At 42.2% G+C, this 21,506-nt stretch overlaps 1 protein-coding gene across 2 annotated transcripts in view; it reads left to right on the top strand.

Annotated features, from left to right (window-relative positions):
- Positions 1–20,183, top strand: part of PRPF4 (pre-mRNA splicing tri-snRNP complex factor PRPF4) — a 45,707-nt gene extending 25,524 nt beyond the window's left edge. For both annotated transcript variants that reach the window (XM_073599845.1, XM_073599846.1), the window contains 9 exons: positions 3,048–3,141; positions 3,248–3,342; positions 6,207–6,265; positions 10,668–10,791; positions 17,497–17,586; positions 17,683–17,805; positions 18,669–18,776; positions 18,858–18,976; positions 19,822–20,183. In XM_073599845.1, the coding sequence (XP_073455946.1) occupies positions 3,048–3,141; positions 3,248–3,342; positions 6,207–6,265; positions 10,668–10,791; positions 17,497–17,586; positions 17,683–17,805; positions 18,669–18,776; positions 18,858–18,976; positions 19,822–20,015 (1,006 nt within the window). In that variant the 3' untranslated portion in view covers positions 20,016–20,183. The remainder of the gene's footprint in view (positions 1–3,047; positions 3,142–3,247; positions 3,343–6,206; positions 6,266–10,667; positions 10,792–17,496; positions 17,587–17,682; positions 17,806–18,668; positions 18,777–18,857; positions 18,977–19,821) is intronic.
- Positions 20,184–21,506: the final 1,323 nt, after the last annotated feature.

Genomic DNA, 21,506 nt, shown 5'->3' with positions numbered 1-21,506 from the left:
CAATCAGGTAGTATTATAGACCTATCTGGTAATGAGGTATATACCCAGAAATCCAACCATATATATAGGTGTATGTAGTAAATAATGAAAAAATATCTACATAGTATACAAGTCAATCACGTATGAATGTGGGCATGGAGAGTAAGATTGTATAGAAGTTAAAAGCAATAGTGATGGGGACAGCAATGAAAAGGAAACCTGATAAAAAATAGAAAAACAAAATGACGTGAACTCTATTGCACAGTTGTAGAAATAGGTGTCATGTTGCATGCTAGTGAAGAGTAATGCCCTGTACACACGGTCGGATTTTCAGACGGAAAAAGTGTGATCAGATTGTGTTGTCGGAAATTCCGATTGTGTGTGGGCTCCATCTGACTTTTTCCATCGGAATTTCCGACACACAAAATTTGAGAGCAGGCTATAAAATTTTCCGACAACAAAATCCGATCAGTTAAATTCCGATCATGTGTACACAAATCCGACGCACAAAGTGGCACGCATGCTCAGAATAAATTAAGAGACGAAAGCTATTGGCTACTGCCCTGTTTATAGTCCCGATGTACGTGTTTTACGTCACCGCGTTCAGAACGATCGGATTTTCCGACAACTTTGTGCGACCGTGTGTATGCAAGACAAGTTTGAGCCAATGTCCGTTGAAAAAAATCCATGGATTTTGTTGTCTGAATGTCCGATCAATGTCCGATCGTGTGTACAGGACTGCTTACCATGATATGTGTGTCCTCAACATGTGAAGTGTGGGGCCATGAAGAGAGAAATCCCATGATGCTAATTAGAGGTCGACCGATATGGGTTTTTCTCTGGCCGATGCCGATATTTAGAAATCGTGGTGACCGATGGCCGATATAAGATGCCGATTTTTTTGGGCCGATATATTAGGCCGATTTTTTTTTTTTTTTCTTCTTTTTTTTTTTTTCCCTTCATCTCATAAAATCTAACAGTTAGACCCCTTTCACAATGGGGCGTTTTTCAGGCGCTTTTGGGCTAAAAATAGTGCCTGTAAAGTGCCTGCAAAACGGCTCCCCTGCAGTCTGTGTGAAAGCTCGAGTGCTTTCACACTGAGGCGATGCGCTGGCAGGATGTTTAAAAAAAGTCCTGCAAGCGGCATCTTTGGAGCGGTGTATACCGCTCCTCCACCACTCCTGCCCATTGAAATGAATGCGCACCGCTGCCGAAGGGCCTGCAAAGCATTTCGGCAGCACCGCTTCAGGGGCGCATTAAACCCCTTCCTCAGCCGCTAGCTGGGTTATAAGCGCCCCGCTAGCAGCCGAATAGCGCCGGTAAAATGACGGTAAAGCGCCGCTAAAACTAACAGCGTTTTACCGTCAACGCATGCCCGCTCCAGTGTGAAAGCAGCCTTAAGTAATACAGAACATTTTTTACATTTAAACATTTATTAAACAAAACAAACCTCCAATCAGTTCACTTGTATGTAGAATTTAGATTTAAAAAAAAAAAAAATAACGATATCTTAAATATTAAATACACAAAAACAGGTAATCAAAACTTTTGGACGAAAAAAATGGGCTAACTTTACTGCTTTTTTTTTTTTTTTAATTTCATTAGTGTATTTTTTTTTTTAAAATTGCGTTTGAAAGACCGCTGCACAAATACCGTGTGACATAAAATATTGCAACAACCGCTATTTTATTCCCTAGGGTCTCTGCTAAAAAATATATATATATAATGTTTGGGGGTTCTAAGTGATTTTCTAGCAGAAAATACAGGATTTTTACTTGTATGCAACAAGTGTCAGAAAAGATTGTCTTTAAATGGTTAAACTGAGAACTTCTACATATGGAGTTCAGCTCATTGATAAAACAACCTGAAAAGATACAATGTTTCTTCTTATCAGACTTGGCAGGCTGCCCAGGGAGGAGAGAATCCTCTCCACAGATAACTACAGGAAACTTGCATTGACTTCTATTACAGAAGTCATTTGCAAGTCCCGCTGAAGTTATCTGCTTTTTTTATCAGCACAATCGGCTGATGCCGATTAAAACGGGGGTTCACCCACACCGCCAAAAAAAAAAAATATTAAAAGCCAGCAGCTACAAATACTGTAGCTGCTGACTTTTAATACATGCCCACTCACCTGTCCCAGGGCCCAGCGATGTCGGCAGGGGACGCCGAGAACCCGCTCGGTTCTTGGCAGCTGCCGCCGCCATCCTAGGTGAGGGAATCAGGAAGTGAAGCGTTGCGGCTTCACTTCCCGGTTCCCTGCTGCGCATGCGCGAGTCGCGCTGCGCGTCCCTAGTGGTCCCCGCTCTCTCCTGGGAGCTGTGTGTGTCCCAGCAGACAGCGCGGTGGGGACGGGAAGAGGCATAGACTCCCATGGGAGTCTATGCCGGAAGTGGGTGCAAATACCTGTCTTAGACAGGTATCTGCACCCCCCTCCCCCCTGAAAGGTGCCAAATATGACACTGGAGGGGGGGAGGGTTCCGAAAAGCGGAAGTTCCATTTTTGTGTGGAACTCCGCTTTAAGTAAAAAAAAGCCAAATATCGGTCGACCTCTAATGCTAATCCCTCCATAGATACCCCCCCCAGGGGGGCAGCAGGTTCCACCCTAACTGCATGTGTAGGTGGCTAAATTGGTAAGTGTCGATTGGATGCGGAGTGCGCCTAATGTGTAGCACTGGGGCGGACCGCCCACCCCTTCCCGCACACCCACACCGCCTGCCACAGCTCACAGTCCTACAGGACATGGCTGCTAACGGTAACTGCGTTCCTGCGGTGGGAAAAGTACAGGAACGCCATTCCAATGTGTTCACACAGGACTGCGCGGCACCCTGTAAGAGGCTCTGGGCTATGGGACCCAGACTCGGAGCTATAGCCCCAGAAGCCACCTCCTAACAACTCCACTGCTTTTGCACCTGAAAAATTGCATTTCCAGGAGAGGTCAGCAGTTATAGCTTTCTTTTTTTTTTTTTTTTTAGCACAGGTTTCCTCTACAGCAAGCTCGATTTTGGTGATAATAATCTTTATTGTACTTCACAGGATAATTTTTCTTGTAATCCTTTTCTTTCCAGGGCGATGGAGCGTCTGGAGGCTGCCCGAGAATACCGGAATATCCCAGAATCCACAAGGACCTCTCAGAAACAAGAGCTGCACAAATCTCTCGGAGTAAGCAAATGATATTTGGAGTTGGAGAATTGATCAGTATGGTTGCAGATTGTATTGTAAGGTGTTTAATACTTGCTAACCTACTTTTTTTTTTTTATTATTACAGTCCCTTAACAACTTTTGCAGCCAAATTGGAGATGACAGACCTTTGTCATTCTGTCATTTTAGTCCTAATTCTAAACTCCTGGCTACAGCATGTTGGTGAGTGAGAATGCTAATGTCCTGTGGAAGGGCTGATATTCCATTCTTTACAGGAAAAAAAAAAAAATGCAGAAACACTGCAAGCTTTGCAGAAAAGAACTAGCATTAGCAGCTATGTATGTGAAAGTCCTATGCCAATACAAAAATAGGTGTATCTGATATTTGTTTAGCTGTTCTGCCTTTTACTTTAGAGTATGTAAGCTGCCATTGGGGGCTAAAGGAGGCACCAAAATGAAAGCTAACCATTTTTCTGTTTCTTATTACTGTACAGGAACATACAGGGAAATTAACACATTCTCCTGTATGTTTATGGGGGGTACAGATGTGGGCAGAGGAGTTGTGAACATGCAGCTCCAGTTGTACTGGTCTGTGCTATGTCTGTCACAGACACGGTATAGAGCAGGAAATAGATCACTCCTAATTAACAAGGGAACACAGCATCTGCTCCATTTTCTCAGCTTAGAAGAGTGGAAAAGGATTTATTTCTCTGCCACCCTTTGTTTATTACCCCATAAAGTAATAGCAGAAAAAGACTAACTAGTTCTGCTTTTTTTTTTTTTGTTTTTTTTTGTTTTTTGTTTTTTTTTACTTTTTGGTATTTTCCATTAAACTTTTGGTGGAGTATCCACCTATGTTTAGACTGTTTAACCACTTAAGGACCAGGCCTAATTCTGACATTTGTTGTTTACAAGTAAGGATGAGCTCCGGCGTGTTCGCACAGCCCACGTGCAGAGCCCGCCAGAAAGTGGGCACTGCGCTGCGCTAATCACAGGCAGTGAGACATTGTCCTGATGCACGGCTGCAGAGATCGGGAAATGTCTCACTGCCTGTGATTATTGCAGTGCCGACTTCCTGGTGGGCTTTGCACATGGCCTGTGCGCACACGCCGGAGCTCATCCTTGTTTATAAGTTAAAATCAGTATTTTTTGCTATAAAATGACTTAGAACCCCCAAACATATTTATATATATATATATATATATATATATATATATATATACATATACATATATATATTTTTTTTAATTTAGCAGAGACCCTAGAGAATAAAATGGAGATCATTGCAATATTTTATGCCACACCGTATTTGCCCAGCGGACTTGCAAACGCAATTGGAAAAAACCACTTTTTTGAATAAAAAAAAGAAAACAGTGAAGTTAGCCCAATTTTTTTGTATAATGTGAAAGATGATGTTACGCCGAATAAATAAATACCTAACATGTCATACTTTTAAAATTGCGCACTCTTGTGGAATAGCAACAAACTACGGTACTTAAAATATTCCATAGGCGACGCATTACGTTTTTTTACAGGTTATCTGTTTAGAGTTACAGAGCAGGTCTGGTGCTAGAATTATTGCTCTTGCTCTAACAATCACGGCGATACCTCACGTGTGGTTTGTACACCATTTACATGTGTGGGAGCGATTTACCTATGCGTTCGCTTCTGTTTGCAAGCTCGGACAGGGAGCTTTAAATTTTTTTCTTTTACTTTTTTATTTTTACACTGTCCCTTTTTTATTACATTTTTTTGGATTGCTTTTATTCCTATTACAAGGAATGTAAACATACCTTGTAATAGAAATAAGCATGACAGGTCCTCTTTATTTTAAGATCTATGGTCAAAAAGACCTCTCCTGTGGTGACTCGGCCACCAGAAACACTTTTATCGGACGCCGAATCGCCTGCTGTATAAAAAAGTAACGGGGTTATGGCATCTAGCTGCTGTGATAACAACGGTATAGAACATCAAAGTAGTGGCATATGTATACAGTGGGCAGTCTGGAAGAGGTTAAACTCACTTAGGCCCCTTTCACACTGGGTCGGTGGGGGCGTCGTCGGTAAAATGGCGCTATTTTTAACGCCGCTTTACCAACGTTTTTGTGGCGGTATGCGGCCGCTAGCGGTGCGGTTTTAACCCCCACTGGTGGCCGAAAAAGGGTTAAAACCGCTCGCATAGTGCCGCTACAGCCATGGTATTGCCGCGGTATAGCCGCGCTGCCCCATTGATTTCAATGGGCAGGAGCGGTGAATACAACGCTCCTTCACCGCTCCAAAGATGCTGTTTGCAGGAGTTTTTTTTTCTCTCCTGCCAGTGCACCACTTCATTGTGAAAGCCCCTCGGGCTTTCACACTGGAGAAACAGCAGCGGCAGTTTTGGGTCGGTTTGCAGGCGCTATTTTTAGTGCAATAACGCCTGCAAACCTCCCCAGTGTGAAAGGGGCCTTACTGTTGATTGACTCACTACCTCTGCTGGAAGTCTCTTCAAAGCAATCCACTACAGTCCACTTTCAGTAAAATACTTTCTAAGGATAGATTTCAAGTTTTGTCCTAGTAGTTTAGAGTGCGGTGGAAAATATTTCCACGCTAATACCAGCTAAAATTTTAATTTCTATTGTATTTTCTTTTATTCATTTGATTTCCTGACAAAGGATTTCCAGATCACTATAAATGTTATCTAAAGTGACAGCACTGCTTTCCAGTTCCATTTGTCTGATTGAAACTTCCTACTGAAATGTGTGATCAGAGAAGTCACTGCTATGATGACTTATTCCAGCTGTGTAGATTTATTTCAGGACAGTTGAAATACCTGAAAATGTGAAGATCTGGAGCTCCATCTTCTGGATGGATAGGAGACTGCATAATATAAATATGCAGTATTTCATCCTATTAAAAAATTAAATATACGTTTGTTTTTTGTTTTTGTTTTTTTTTTTGTTCTGACAATAAGTAAAGAAAACAATATGTCAAGAACCACTATACTTTCTCTTTAAGTTGTATCGTTTTTTTGGGCATACAGACTAGCAAACAATGTTAATCTATTGAATATGAAGCAGATAATCTTCTCTGGTATCTTCTCTCCTAGGAGTGGACTTTGCAAACTATGGTCTGTTCCCGACTGTACCCCTGTACGCACATTAAGAGGTAAATACTGCATCATCTTAAAGCTAAACTACATTTATTTACGGGAATTTATTATTGAACTTTGTTTATACGTGTTTTAAACTGTATGTGTATATACCCTACTGTGAAACAATTTAGGCAGGTGTGAAAAAATGCTGTAAACTATCGCCTAATGACTGGAAGGTTTTACCCCCTTCATGACGCATTTTTTGCGATACGGCACTGCGTTACTTTAACCGACAGTTGCACGGGCATGCAACGCTGTTCCCAAATAAAATTGATTAACATCTTTTTTCCCACAAATAGAGCTTTCTTTTGGTGGTATTTGATCAACTCTGCAGTTTTTATTTTTTGCACTATAAACAAAAAAAAAGACAATTTTGAAAAAAAACAATGTTTTTTTTACTTTCTGCTATAATACATATCCAAAAAAATATATATTAAAAAAAACTAATTCATTCATCAGTTTAGGCCAATATGTATTCTGCGACATATTTTTGGTAAAAAAAATCGCAATAAGCGTATATTGATTGGTTTGCGCAAAAGTTATAGCGTCTACAAAATAGGGGATAGATTTATAGCATTTTTATATTTTTTGTTTTTACTAGTAATGGCAGTAATGAGCGGTTTTTAGCAGGACTGCGGCAGACAGATCAGACACGTTTGACAATTTTTTGGGACCAGTGACATTATTACAGCGATCAGAGCTAAAAATATCCACTGATCACTGTATAAATGACACTGGCAGGGAAGGGGTTAACACTAGGGGGCGATCAAAGGGTTAAGTGTGTCGTAGTAGGGAGGTATTTCTAACTGGGTGGGGGAGTGGAATGACTGGGAGTACAGAGAGATCGCTGTTCCTGATCACAAACATGTCATACTTACCTTCACTGTGCAGTTCATTTTGGCCCCGATCCTTGACTTCTGGAGTCCCCCAGCGGTGCTGGTAGCTCCTCCCCGCATCGCCTAACCCCCTAGGAGAAGCGCTCTCCTGGGGGGTCACCTTGCGGGCGTGCACCCGAGTCCAGCATTTGCGTCCATTAATGCAGAATGACGGACTCGGCCCTGGCACCCGCGTCATTGGATTTGATTGGCACCCGCGTCATTGGATTTGATTGACAGCAGCGGGAGCCAATGGCTGCGCTGCTATCAATCTATTCAATCAAGAGCCGAGACAATGGGCAGAGGGGAAGATTGCGTCTCCGGCGTGGGAATTACGGGGCTCAGGTGAGTAAAACAGGGGGGCTGGGGGGCCGGTCAGTGACAGAAGTTTTTTCACCTTAATGAATAGGATGCATTAAGGTGAAAAAACATGAGGGTTTACAATCCCTTTAAGTGGTTAAGAATGCTTTCGGAAATAGGAGTGTTATTAGTTTATTTTTATCAATTAACAAAATGGGAAGTAGGTGCATGGAAAAGAAATCCAGAATCAAATCAATATTTGGTGTGACTGTCCTTTTGGCTTCATAACAGCATCAATTCTTCTAGGCACACAGTTTTTTGAAGGGAATCGGCAGGTAGGTTCTTCCAAACATCTTGAGGAACTAACCACAGATTTTCTGTGGATGTAGGCTACCTCATATCCTGTCTCTTCATGTAATCCCAGACAGACTCAATGTTAATATCAGGTTTCTGTGGGAGCCAAACTATCACTTCCAAGACTCCTTGTTCTTTACACTGAAGGTCATTCTTAATGACATTGGCTGTATGTCAGGGGTTGTTGTCCTGCTGCAGAATAAATTTGGGGCCAATCACACTCCTCCCTGATGGTGAAGCACTTGACAAATTGATAAAAAGATGTTAAAGAAAGAGAGACCTCAAAACCTTCTGGTGCTCTTACCTCCTCAAAATGCAGAGTGCCATACCGCTCTCTTCTAGATTGAACTTCTAACCCAGCCCTTCCTTTCAACATAAGCCTTAGAACACAAAGCCCAGCAAGTCTTCCACAAAGTCCACAAATGTTTAGCTTCTGAAATGTGTAAAACAAACCCTCCCCTGTTTCCAGGGGCCGATGAGGTGATGCCTAGGAGACATCATCATCACTGTTTTTTGATATCTCAGTTCTGACCTGTATCTGTAACACTTATTGGGTTCTGTTATATTTTTCAGGTTTTTTTGCTGACATTCAACATTAGCCAAAGGCTTTCCGTCTCAGACAGTGTGCTTATTTTGTTCTATTTTGTTTTTTGATCAAACCTTATATAAAAAATTATAGGAAAAGAGTCCTCTCCACCCTCGCTCCTGAGGTCTGTAATGTCGTGTACACACAACCGGACTTTTCGACAGCAAAGGTCCAACGGAACAAATCCGCCGGACAATTTGATCGCGTGTGGGCTTCATCGGACCTTTGCTGTCGATAAATTGGACGGACTTTAGAAATAGAACATGTTTCAAATCTTTCCGACGGACTCGAGTCCGGTCGAAAAATCCGTTCGTCTGTATGCTAGTCCGACGGACGAACGACACAAGGGCAGCTATTGGCTACTGGCTATGAACTTCCTTTTTCTAGTCCGGTCGTACGTCATCACGTTCGAATCCTTTGGATTTTGGTGTGATCGTGTGTAGGCAAGTCCGTTGCGTCGGAACTCCGTCGAAAGTCTGTCAAAAAGTCCTTCGGAGTTCAGTCCGTCGAAAGTCCAATCATGTGTACAAGGCGTTACAGTTTGCATTCCTTTGGGTCACAGACATCACAAACCTATGGGTTCAATTGGTGGTTTCCAAGGGGTACAAAATATAGCATTCCAAACTCTACCCCTCATTATTTTCTTCTCGCCAACCTACCAAAATCTGCCCAATTGACAGTCTGATTTATAAACTGCCCTGAAGAATCTCTTGTCCCCGGGAGTAGGTGTTCTGGTTCCTCTGGAGTACAGCTGCAGAGGATTCTGTTCAATCCCTGTTCATGGTACCAAAATCCAAACTGAGGTATTTGAAATCTGCAATGTCATTTATTGCTTTTCTGAGACAAGGAGAATACGTGTCATCAATAGACATTCAATATGCCTACCACCATATTCCTATCTTCCCACCTCATGAGCGCTTTGTGCACTTCACAGTAAAAGACAAACCTTTCCAACTTGTTGCACTGCCATTCGGCCTATCTCCTGCACCCAGAGCATTTACTCTGGTAAGGTGCTTGCCCTCTTAAGAACTCAGGTCATCTAGGTTACTAGGTACCTAGACAACCTTCTGAAGCATTCATCTCCTTTATAAGTCCTAAAGGAATATCCAGATTCTTTAGACTTTCTGTTAGGTACGGTAATCAGCCTTTAAAAGTCTGTCCTCCACCCCTACCTGTGTCTGGAATATCCAGGCCTCATGCAGGCCTCATCTTGAACACAAACCAAGCAAAGGTATGCTTTCCTCCAAGAAAGCTTCTCTCTAAGGTCTCATGCTTGCACATACGCTCAAAAAAGTACCCCTCTTTGGGATTCTCCTTGAGAGCTCTGGGCTTCGTGGTTGCCTCATTTGAAGCTGTTCCTTTCACTCTGTTCCACTTAAGGTACCACAAATACAACATGCTATTGAACTTGTTAGGAAACTCCCCTTGGGTTTTCTCCTGCAAAATGGCCTTCATGGTGGCTATCATGTCCGTCAGACATGTTTCAGGTTTAGTAGCTCTCTCTTAAGGATCCCTTCCTATTCCTTCACGGGGACAAAAGTAGTCTTGCGTCCTGCTCCCAAGCATCCCAAGGAAATTGCTCTTCATTGCCTCGATGTAGTCAGAAAGACTGACTCTTTTTTGGTCCTGCCAATGTGGTCTTTGAAAGGGCACCCTGCATATAAGTCTGCTATTGCTAGGTGGATAAGACAACTCATTGTCAGAGCCCATACTACAAAGGGTATTTTTTTCCCAGATTGGTGGGGGTTTTCTGGGAATTCCATCATCTGGCATCTGTTACTCAGCTGTTTAAGGCTACCACATGGTCTTTAATTCACTTGTTCTCCAAGTTATACCAGATGGATGCCCAGGCCTCTGCAGGTGCAGCTTTCGACAGCAAGGTTTTTTCAGCAGCGCTCTGAGTTGAGTCTTTGACCCTTTTCTGTTTCGTGGGGCCCATTGGTATGGTTATTTTTGTCTTGTTGTTGCCCACCCTTCTGATACATTGCTTGGGTCATCCCAAGCTCAGTGAATAATCCAGCCTGTGTCCTCTACTGTACTATTAAGATAAAAAACTCAGGTCTCAGAGTCGGATAGGGTTATAGGGGGTATGCCAATAGGGGGCGTGTCCAAAAGCTTTGCCAGTGTCCAGTCACCTGAAGGTAGCAGCCTACAACCCAGGGTCTATGACTAACAAGCCTGTGTCAGATATGGAATATACAAATAGGTCAACATTTATTTATTTTTTTTTTGTGGTTGCCATCATTTTGAATCAAGTATAGTCTGCAGTTTTGGTCTAATATTTCTGTTTGACCCCACCAGGACATAACACAAATGTGGGAGCCATTGTGTTCCACCCCAAATCCACAATATCAGTGGATGAGAAAGATGTGAATCTGGCTTCCTGTGCTGCAGATGGATCAGTAAAACTATGGAACCTGGAGAGGTAAGATTCCCTGGCAGTGTATATCTGCATTGAGGGCTTCTATAGCAGTTTTAGCTGCAGTGTGCCTTTCCTCTTTCTGTCATATCTTGTGTTAGAGACCGCGCTGGGCTGACTGGATTGGCCACTAGTCCTGAGAGGGTATTTATGTGGGCAAAAAGGATGGAATGCTTTCCAGTGGATAGTACCCAGTGATGGATGGTGGTGATGGGCCCTCTTGTGGATTGGGCTGCTGTCTTTTCTGTGCAACCTTAAGGTCATTTCAGCATGTAGACTTGGATAAAAAGGAAGACGCGCCTGGTGTCGATAGAAATGTCACTTCTAAAATCTGGTTCATGGATCTTTATCAAAAATTAGCAACGTGTACATCAAGCCAACGCGTTTGGGGTAATAGACTCCTCCTTCAGGGGTGTGGCTGCGTTCTAATTGGTTCGGAAAAATTCCCATGAGTGGTTTATGTTAGATTAAGGTTCCTGAATGGCAGGTTGTCGACTATTGTTGTATAGGCAGCTCATACAACAAAAGCTGGCACCCTGCCATTCAGGAACCTTGATCCAACAAAACAAATCATAGGGATTGTTCCCACCAAATAGAAGACAGCAGCAGACCTGAAGAAGGGGGAGTCTGTTCCCCCAAAATGCATTGGCTTGATGTACATGTTGCTAATTTTTAATAAAGATCCATGAACCAGATTTTAGAAGTTACATTTCTCTGGACACCGGCGCATCTTCATTTTTATCTTTCTGTCGTATGCAAATGATTGGCTGTTTCAAACTCCTATGGCTCTGATGCAAACACGTGATCCACTCTCCTCACTCCAAAGTAACAGCAATTTTGCTTGGCAACTGTCTGTCCAGGTGCTTATTCTGTTGCATGTTGGGTACTGCCCTCTGTAAGTTTTAAATAAGATGCACTTGTAGTTTACCCTCTTCTCTCTCCTGGTTGTAAAAAGAGTGGGGAAGGATCAAAGGAAAGGTTAATATGCTGCTGCGGAAGTCAGCTTGTGAACTTGTTACAGGTCCACTTTATGAGCATCTTCCTGTAGCAGTTAATCTATGAATTTTTCTGACTTAACAAAAGTAATGAAGAGCAAGCCTAAAAATAAAAATGACTTTATCCACTTAAGGACCCAACTTTTTTCTGACATTTGTTGCTTAAAATTCAGTATTTTTTGCTAGATAATTAATTAGAACCCCCAAACATTATATATTTTTTAGCAGAGACCTTAGAGAATAAAATGGCGGTCATTGAAATTTTTTATGTCACACAGTTTTTGCGCATCGGTTTTTCAAATGCAATTTTTAAAAAAAAATACACTAATGAATTAAGGAAATAAAAACATAATATATATCCCAATTTTCTTTGTATAATATGAATGATGATGTTACGCAAAGTAAATAGATACAATGGGGACAGAAAGTATTCAGACCCCCTTACATTTTTCACTCTTTGTTATATTGCAGCCATTTGCTAAAATCATTTTAGTTCATTTTTTTTCCTCAATGTACACACAGCACCCCATATTGACAGAAAAACACAGAATTGTTGACATTTTTGCAGATTTATTACAAAAGAAAAACTGAAATATCACATGGTCCTAAGTATTCAGACCCTTTGCTGTGACACTCGTATGTTTAACTCAGGTGCTGTCCATTTCTTCTGATCATCCTTGAGATGGTTCTACACCTTCATTTGAGTCCAGCTGTGTTTGATTATACTGATTGGACTTGATTAGGAAAGCCACACACCTGTCTATATAAGACCTTACAGCTCACAGTGCATGTCAGAGCAAATGAGAATCATGAGGTCAAAGGAACTGCCTGAAGAGCTCAGAGACAGAATTGTGGCAAGGCACAGATCTGGCCAAGGTTACGAAAAAATTTCTGCTGCCCTTAAGGTTCCTAAGAGCACAGTGGCCTCCATAATCCTTAAAAGGAAGACGTTTGGGACGACCAGAACCGTTCCTAGAGCTGGCCGTCCGGCCAAACTGAGCTATCGGGGGAGAAGAGCCTTTATGAGAGAGGTAAAGAAGAACCCAAAGATCACTGTGGCTGAGCTCCAGAGATGCAGTCGGGAGATGGGAGAAAATTGTAGAAAGTCAACCATCACTGCAGCCCTCCACTAGTCGGGGCTTTATGGCAGAGTGGCCCGACGGAAGCCTCTCCTCAGTGCAAGACACATGAAAGCCCGCATGGAGTTTGCTAAAAAAAAAACACCTGAAGGACTCCAAGATGGTGAGAAATAAGATTCTCTGATCTGATGAGACCAAGATAGAACTTTTTGGCCTTAATTCTAAGTGGTATGTGTGGAGAAAACCAGGCACTGCTCATCACCTGTCCGATACAGTCCCAACAGTGAAGCATGGTGGTGGTAGCATCATGCTGTGGGGGTGTTTTTCAGCTGCAGGGACAGGACGACTTGTTACAATTGAGGGAAAGATGAATGCGGCCAAGTACAGGGATATCCTGGATGAAAACCTTCTCCAGAGTGCTCAGGACCTCTGACTGGGCCGAAGGTTTACCTTCCAACAAGACAATGACCCTAAGCACACAGCTAAAATAACGAACTGGAGAGACCTAAAAATGGCTGTCCACCAACGTTTACCATCCAACCTGACAGAACTGGAGAGGATCTGCAAGGAGGAATGGCAAAGGATCCCCAAATCCAGGTGTGAAAAACTTGTTGCATCTTTCCCAAAAAGACTCATGGCTGTATTAGATCAAAAGGGTGCTTCTACTAAATACTGAGCAAAGGGTCTGAATACTTAGGACCATGTGATATTTCAGTTTTTCTTTTTTAATAAATCTGCAAAAATGTTAAAGATTCTGTGTTTTCTGTGTTTTTCTGTCAATATGGGGTGCTGTGTGTACATTAATGAGGGAAAAAAATGAACTTAAATGACTTTAGCAAATGGCTGCAATATAACAAAGAGTGAAAAATTTAAGGGGGTCTGAATTCTTTCTGTCCCCACTGTACCTAACATGTCATACTTTAAAACTGTGCGCACTCATGGAATGGCGCCAAACTACGGTACTTAAAAATCTCCATAGGCAATGCTTTAAAAATTTCTATAGATTACCTGTTTAGAGTTATAAGAAGGATCTAGTGTTAGAATTATTGCTCTTGCTCAGACATTTGTGGCGATACCTCACATGTGTGGTGCAAACGCATCCCTTGTGATACCAATAAAGCATGACAGGTCCTCTTTATGTAGAGATCTGGGGTTCAAAATACCCCAAATCTCTCCTCTACCCTTAAAAGCAAAAGATAAGATAAGAAAAAAAAAAATCATGTTTACATGGCCCAAGAACCAGAAGTGACGTTGATGTCGCTCCAGCCCTCCAAGGGCATAGAGATGAGCAGTGGCCATCTTGCTAGTGCTTATCTCTATGGGAAAACCCCGCCTTTACCTAATGGTTCCCGGGCTCAATGATCAGTAACGTTAGCCCAGGAAGCGGCGGGAGGGGGTCACCTCTCCCGCCATCTCTAAAAGTGATCCTGCTGGAAATCCGCCACTGGAATCACTATTATCAGAAAGCCATCCGCCCGAGGAAAAAAAACTTGCAGGGTTCTACTCCGGTATTTAATACGTATATTTACAGTTAGGCGGTCCGCAAATGGGAAACGAATATCAGCCTTTCCTGGTCCAGTTCCCTTATATTGAATCTTCCCTCTGCTGCAGAGTTGCACCTCCCCTAAGAATCTTTACATCCGACACACTTCCAGGTGTGTTACATGCCTGCTTCCCCCACTCTTTGCCACTACTGTGTCCCGTAGTGACATAGGGGCTGTCAGGATGAACCATGCAGCACAGCAGGGGAAGCATACTATTGGCATCTGGAAGTGTGTTGAATATATAGCTTCTTTGGTGAGGCGCAGCTCTGCAGCAAAGGGAAGAAGATTCAATGAATGGTCATCAGACCTGAAAGCTGTGAAGTCTTTCCTTTTGCAGGTTTGCTTGAAGGTAAAGACTGCAGGTAAAGCGTATAATACTTGCTCTCTAAAAATGTAAATGTTCACGTTGAGTTGTTTCAGGTGATAATCTCATGGCTATTATGATCTCCCTATTGCAGTCCCATAAGAATCTGTTAGGGAGCCATCCAACAAATACCAAAACGGGGGTATTACTTTTTCCTTTAATTTCTCAGTGAGAATTAGTTCATTCATCCCTCCGCTGACTTCTAGTGCCAGTTGTCTACTACTGAACAGTGGGGCACTGGTAAAATAGATTAGACTGCTCTGTACTACCAACTAACCATTATAACAACTCATCACAATGCATGTAGCTCCACAAAGATAAACGATGGAGGACATTTGTTCACACAAACTGCCATGTGAAAAGCACTCTTAACGAGTAGCGTGTAGCATGACCATGGGGGAGCAAAGTACTTTCAGCCCCCTGGAGAGATGGCTCACCACAACAACAGCTCAGCATAATTATACCTTCAGAGAAAAGAGGTTTACTACTTAACAAGAGGGAGGCAAGAAAAATACTCTTCTCCTAGTTAATCAGCATCTTTAATTAGAACTTAGAGGCTATCTCATCCGTATAAAACAGGCCTAATGTGCTCTGTTCAGGAAAGCCAGAGATAAGAATGGATTATTATGCTTTTTATGAACACATTACGTTATGGCAAATAGTCCAAGAGCAGGATAGAGTATCCGCTGATGTTTTCAAGAGTCTCTTAGTCTAATGTATATGTGAAAGAAAGCCACTTCAACTAAACCCATGTTTTGCTCATGCAGTGCAAATGCAGGTTCGCCTAAATGCCCCATCCCCAGCAGCATATACCCGTTCTTAATTCCCAGCCAGTCCATTTGCTGCCAGGAGTAAAGAGAAATATTCAGTACTTCCAGGAATGGAGAAGGATGTGAATGCTCTCCTTCCACGGTGATAGCGCTGGTGCTTGGTGATTTAGCCTGGTGCTGTCACTTGCATGGTGAGATAGTCCTTAACCCAGTGACAATACTGGAGCAAATCTGAGTGTACATGGGGCTTCCATTCCAAGCTCATGGTGGCTGAATGGAGCTGCAGGGGAGTAAAGAACAAAGGAGTATGTAACGTTTGGGGGAGGGGGAGGGGGGGGGGGTGTTTGCCTGTTGCTTTGCCCTTTGTTGATGTCTTATTACAGAGGCAATGGTAAGGCACCAATTTGACAAGGTTTTTCAGTCCCTGTTCTCTGAGATCTTGGGGCAGGTGGTGTCTGCATAAGCTCAAATATAAGATTGTCACCCAAAATTGAATATTGAAGGTGTTAATAAAGACACTTTTTTTTCATTTTGGATAGAGTAAGCGAGGGTTAGAACTTATTTCAGTTTTGTTTTGTTGTTTTTGCCATCTGTGACCCATTGTGGAGATTTCCCTTCACTTTCTGTCCAATAGTAAAACAGGAAGTGAGAGGAAATCCCTCCAAAGCGAGGAAATCCCAGTATATCACCAGGGTCACTAGAACTAGTGTCCTCATTGGAAGATTTCCCCTCTGTTCCCGTTCTAATGTCAACCCAAAATGTAGGATTTTCTTTTACTTTTAATTTCAATGATAATGGTAAACAGGGCAAATAGGATTAATCTCCCTAACGAAGGCACAGACCTAAAAACCCAACAAGGGTTCTAATTCCTCTCCTCTCTATCCAAAACTAAAACAAACTTTTGCCTTTAGTGACGTTTTAAAGGAAAACTGTGGTGTATTTTCAGTAAACGCATATTTAGAGGAGGAGTTGTAGTGTTTACCTTATCATATTTTTTTCTTTGACTTTAACAATTTTAGAATCTTGCTCTTACAGAGATTTTTAGATTGGCCACCACAGGGAGCATTGAAGAAATCAGTGTATTTGATTTATGTGACTGATTTACTGGGGGAGCTGAGAATCTTTATTTTATAAATTGTGTAAATATTCACTTAAATTATCTATATGTGAGAAGCAAACTCCAGTTTGAATACAACTTGCAGTCAAAATATGTACAGAGGAATTTGCTTTTCACCTGGATTGTATAATTGAAGTGAATAATCACTCAATTGACTGAAGATTCTCAACTCCTTTAGTAAATCAGCCTGAATATCTTACAAGCTCCTGTACCGAGCATCCCACCCCCTGTGTTTAGAATGCAGAAGGCCGGCTGCTCAGCAAGGAACATGGAAGCAAGTGGAGATCACTAAGCGCCGGTTCACATTAGAAGAGGCACGACTTGCAGATCGCCTCACCGAGGCGACCTGCACACGACTGCCGCGGCGACTTGCAAGACGACTTCTGTATAGAAGTCTATGCAAGTCGCCCCCAAAGTAGTACAGGAACCTTTCTTCTAAGTCGGAGCGACTTGTGTCGCTCCGATTAGAACGGTTCCATTGTACAGAACGGGAGGCGACTTGTCAGGCGGCTAGGTCGCCTGACAGGTCGCCTGACAAGTCGCCCCCGTGTGAACCGGCTCTAAGGTAGTGGTGTCTGCTATAGTAATTTCCGGCTTCCAGTGGCATCAGGCAGATATGGTATATACATAGTTATGTAGTTCCAAGCTGTACCAATGTAACCCTGTATAAAATATCCATACCAGGAAGTCATCTTTAAAATGTACCACCAATATAAAGTGTACTCGTTACAAATCTTTGAGTTTTCATTACCCATCCATCAGAGGAAGTGTTTCCTGGGTCTGTCGCTTTACTTTACTTTTTTTTTAAAGTTTAACTGTCTTATATTTGATATTTTTTGCAGCGATGAACCAGTTGCAGACATTGAAGGTCACACTGTGAGAGTTGCAAGAGTAACATGGCATCCATCTGGACGTTTCTTGGGGACCACATGGTGAGCAGTCTGGAATTTTGGACAGGGCACAGGGAATAACACAGACTGTTAGTCTTTTGTAAATGATGATTGACTTGTTTTCTTGGTGATTGTTAGCTATGACCGTTCATGGCGCTTATGGGATCTGGAAGCTCAGGAAGAAATTCTGCATCAGGAAGGACACAGTAAAGGAGTGTATGACCTTTCCTTCCACATAGACGGGTCTCTGGCCGGCACCGGGTAAGGAATCACGCTGTGGCTGTGTGAGGGTATCAGGGTAGAAAGTCTGCTGTTGTGATTTATCCCTCCTGAAAAGCAAGACCTGACATTAACTCTTCTCAGTCTTCCTGCTCTTCAAGAATAGTACATTTTTTTCCAACGCACAATGTTCCTTCCACTAAGGCCCCTTTCACATGGGGAAGATCTGTTGGACAAACTCCGCTAGCTCATCCGCCTGCCCATAGACGTCAATGGGTGGCCCGCTCTGATCCGCCTGAAAAACAGACAGGCGGATCCGATCTGGCCAATCGCGTGAAAGGAGGCTTATACAATGGGTGTCTGAGTGTCACATGACATTGGTGGTATGACTTTACTAACTCTCCTGAAGTTTGTCCTATAATCTATATTCCTTTCATGGTTCAGAGTGATACAGGAACTGGTACCAGTTTTAAATGATCAATATGTACCTCTGAAATATCTGTCAGCTGGTGCAAACTATGACCAGGCCCCACTGTCTACTGATTTTGGCTTTTTCCTGTTTGCTTAGATCCGTGTTGAACGGAGGCATTGATTGGCTGACTCTACCCAAACAGCCAGTTAGTGCCTCTGACTCCCACAGAGCTATAGGTAACAAATAGAACCCAGCTGGAAAGACCCAGAGAACAAATATTTCAGTGTTGCACAGGATTTTTGTAATGGGGATATCTTCTTATATCAGCTTACTTAATGTCATTCTGTATCTTGAAATCCACTTTAAGGAAGGGGTGAATTGGAGACTATGATTAGGGGAGAGTATGTGACCTGAGTTTATTATTTTCATGAGAAGGACTTATTTTAATCATAGTTCTTTACCCACTTAACCTTGTGACCTCTTGACCATTTAGAGGCCTGGATTCTTTTGGTCGAGTTTGGGATCTGAGGACTGGTCGTTGCATCATGTTCCTGGAAGGTCATCTAAAAGAGATCTATGGGATCAGCTTCTCCCCTAATGGGTAAATCCTAGAAGATTATATGTTTAGCATGAGCAGTCCATCTATTGCAACATTCTAAGTTTTAGCTTTTTTGTGTTTTAGTTATCACATAGCAACGGGCAGCGGTGATAACACCTGCAAAGTGTGGGATCTGCGTCAGAGGCGCTGTATCTATACTATCCCTGCTCATCAGAACTTGATCAGTGGAGTGAAGTTCCAGCGTGAGTATTAACTTTTACATTGTCTGTAGCTGCTTATAAGTGATGTCACGGTTTCCTAGTAAGTGGACATTCTGCTTTCTCTGTGATGTCATCCGACTGTAGTGGATAGATGAGCTGCATTGTCGGTGATGTCACTGATCTTTAATGAGTGGGTAGCCTGCATTTTTTGTGATGTCACTGTTTTCAAGTGAACAGACAGGCTGCATTCTTAGTGATGTCACCAGTCTCTAACGATAGAATTGGCTGTATGCACAATTTTGTTACCGGACTCTAGTGAATGTCTCAGTGATTGTCACTCGGTGATGTCACTGGTCGTCTAGTGAATGGATAGACTGCATTATTAGTGATGTTACTGGTTTACAGGTAGTGCATAGGTTACATTTTTAGTGTATAGACAGGTAGGGGGGAGATTTACTAAAACTGGTGCACTAAAATATGGTGCAACTGTGCTTGGGGGGCTAGTCAGCTTTTAACTTCAGCTTGTTCAGTTAAGCTTTGACATTAAAATCTGGAAGCTGATTGGTTACTATGCACAGCTGCTCCAGATTCTAAGTGTTCCCGTTTTAGTAAATAACCTTTGTAATGTCTTGATAATGTCCCTAGTGAATGAATAGGCTGCATTCTCTGTGATGTCTCTAGTGAAAGAATAAGCTGCACTCTTGAAGTCCCCAGTCTCTAGTGAACAGACAGGCTGCATGCTCTTTGTATGTTGGGAGGTCTTAGGAAATGCACTCTGTACTCATTTTGCCTGAGTGTGTTGAATCTATTGTAGCCTTTGACTTGATATTCTGTTCGATCAGCGTTCTTGGTCTGCATGAAAACAGCCCACCTCTCTTATCTTGCAGCTACCAATGGTCAGTATCTCCTGACAGCAGCCTATGATAACACAGCCAAGGTGTGGACTCACCCTCTCTGGTCTCCATTGAAGACCCTGGCTGGACACGAGGGTAAGGTGATGGGGGTGGACATCTCGCATGATGGAGAGCTTATTGCCACCTGCTCCTATGATAGAACGTTTAAGCTGTGGACGGCGGAGTGACATTTATGACAAAAGGACAATTATAAAGCAGTTTGTACCGGAGCATCAAGAAGTGTTCAACCTCTCATTATGAAAGACACCTCAGTACCATGGAGCAGAAAATGTTTAGTTTTCCTTCTTGTTGATTTTTTTTTTATAAGTTACATTAAAAGAAACATTTTTCCTAAAGTTGAGTTACTTTGTGGTAGTGTTTATTTTACAGATATCTCAACAGCTGGGATCCTTCAAAAACTGGAATTTCTCATTCAGGCAGGCAGTAAGCTGCATCACGTATTGTATTGGCATTTGAGCTATCATGCTCCATTTATTCTTTATTTTAGGTGGAGCCATCATATACCGGTACTTTTAGCTCAGCACTGGAGCAAATAGTGGTGAGTATGTTGCAAAATATACAGGTTAGGACTTCACTTGCTGTATTCTTGTTCCTAGTTAGCGACAGTAGTGAAGCCAAAGAATTAGTATGAGAACCTGGATACTAGCCACATCTAAAAAGCCCAGCTTCAGACAAAATATATGATTTTGGGTAGCGTTGAAAAGGGTTATAGCCCTTGAGAGGTTTTTATTGACATCCATTTCGGTGTTGGGTAGATTTAACTTTATTTTCTGTCATTATGACCAAACAAGAAAGAAAAGAAGAGTTATCCCCAATAGGACTACAAATAGCAATGAAAACTTAGACATTTAAACTCTTCCCCACCAAGAAAAGTTGTATTGCTGTCTGTGCCCCATTAGAGAGATTTTGCTTATTTCCTGCCCCAGTGACCAAAGGAAGTTAGAGAAAATCTCCCCAATGGTTACAGAAACAGCAATGTAAAATGATCTGATGATCTAACCTTTAACCACCCTGCTTTTAGTGGGTGGGGCGAGGAGTGCAGTTTGGCTTTAAGAAAAGTCAAAGTCAGCAATAACACCATATTTATTGCATGACAAGTTCACTTTAAGAAGAACAGGCCACTTTTTATATATTAAAAAACAAAAGTGTGGTGCTAAGTGAGCAAGTAAATAGCGTGTGAACCTGAAAAGGTGAGGTAGGCAATGCAAAATTGAATGTTCACAAAACCTAAAAGTCCAAAGTGAATAAAAAAAAAAACATCTAAGGAAGGTCTATTAAAGTTCAAAATAAAGTGAAAAAAGGTCTTTCTTGGATAATCCGGGATGAATCTTGAAAATACAGTCAAAATGGTAAAGTGTTCACACTTACCAGATTTGATGGACACATGTACCGTATAGCACATGGGTCAAACAGGCATGCTTGAGGGAATGACCTCAAACAGGAACTCCTGCCACTGAATCAATGGTAAGAAAGATTCCACCCAATGTTGAATGGGGACTGTCAGATATCCATGATGGACTCCAAAACATGCGATGAATCACATCAAATAGTGTGCATGAAAAACAAACGATCCGCACATAGTGTGATACTGTTTGATGTTTAATGGTAAAAAAAAGGGGGTTTACACTTACATCAAATCCAATAAAACAAGCTTGTAA

Source organism: Aquarana catesbeiana, linkage group LG09 (assembly GCF_042186555.1).
Source record: "Aquarana catesbeiana isolate 2022-GZ linkage group LG09, ASM4218655v1, whole genome shotgun sequence".
NCBI classification, from domain to species: Eukaryota; Metazoa; Chordata; class Amphibia; order Anura; family Ranidae; genus Aquarana; species Aquarana catesbeiana.
This window is presented reverse-complemented; position numbering and strand designations above follow the sequence as displayed.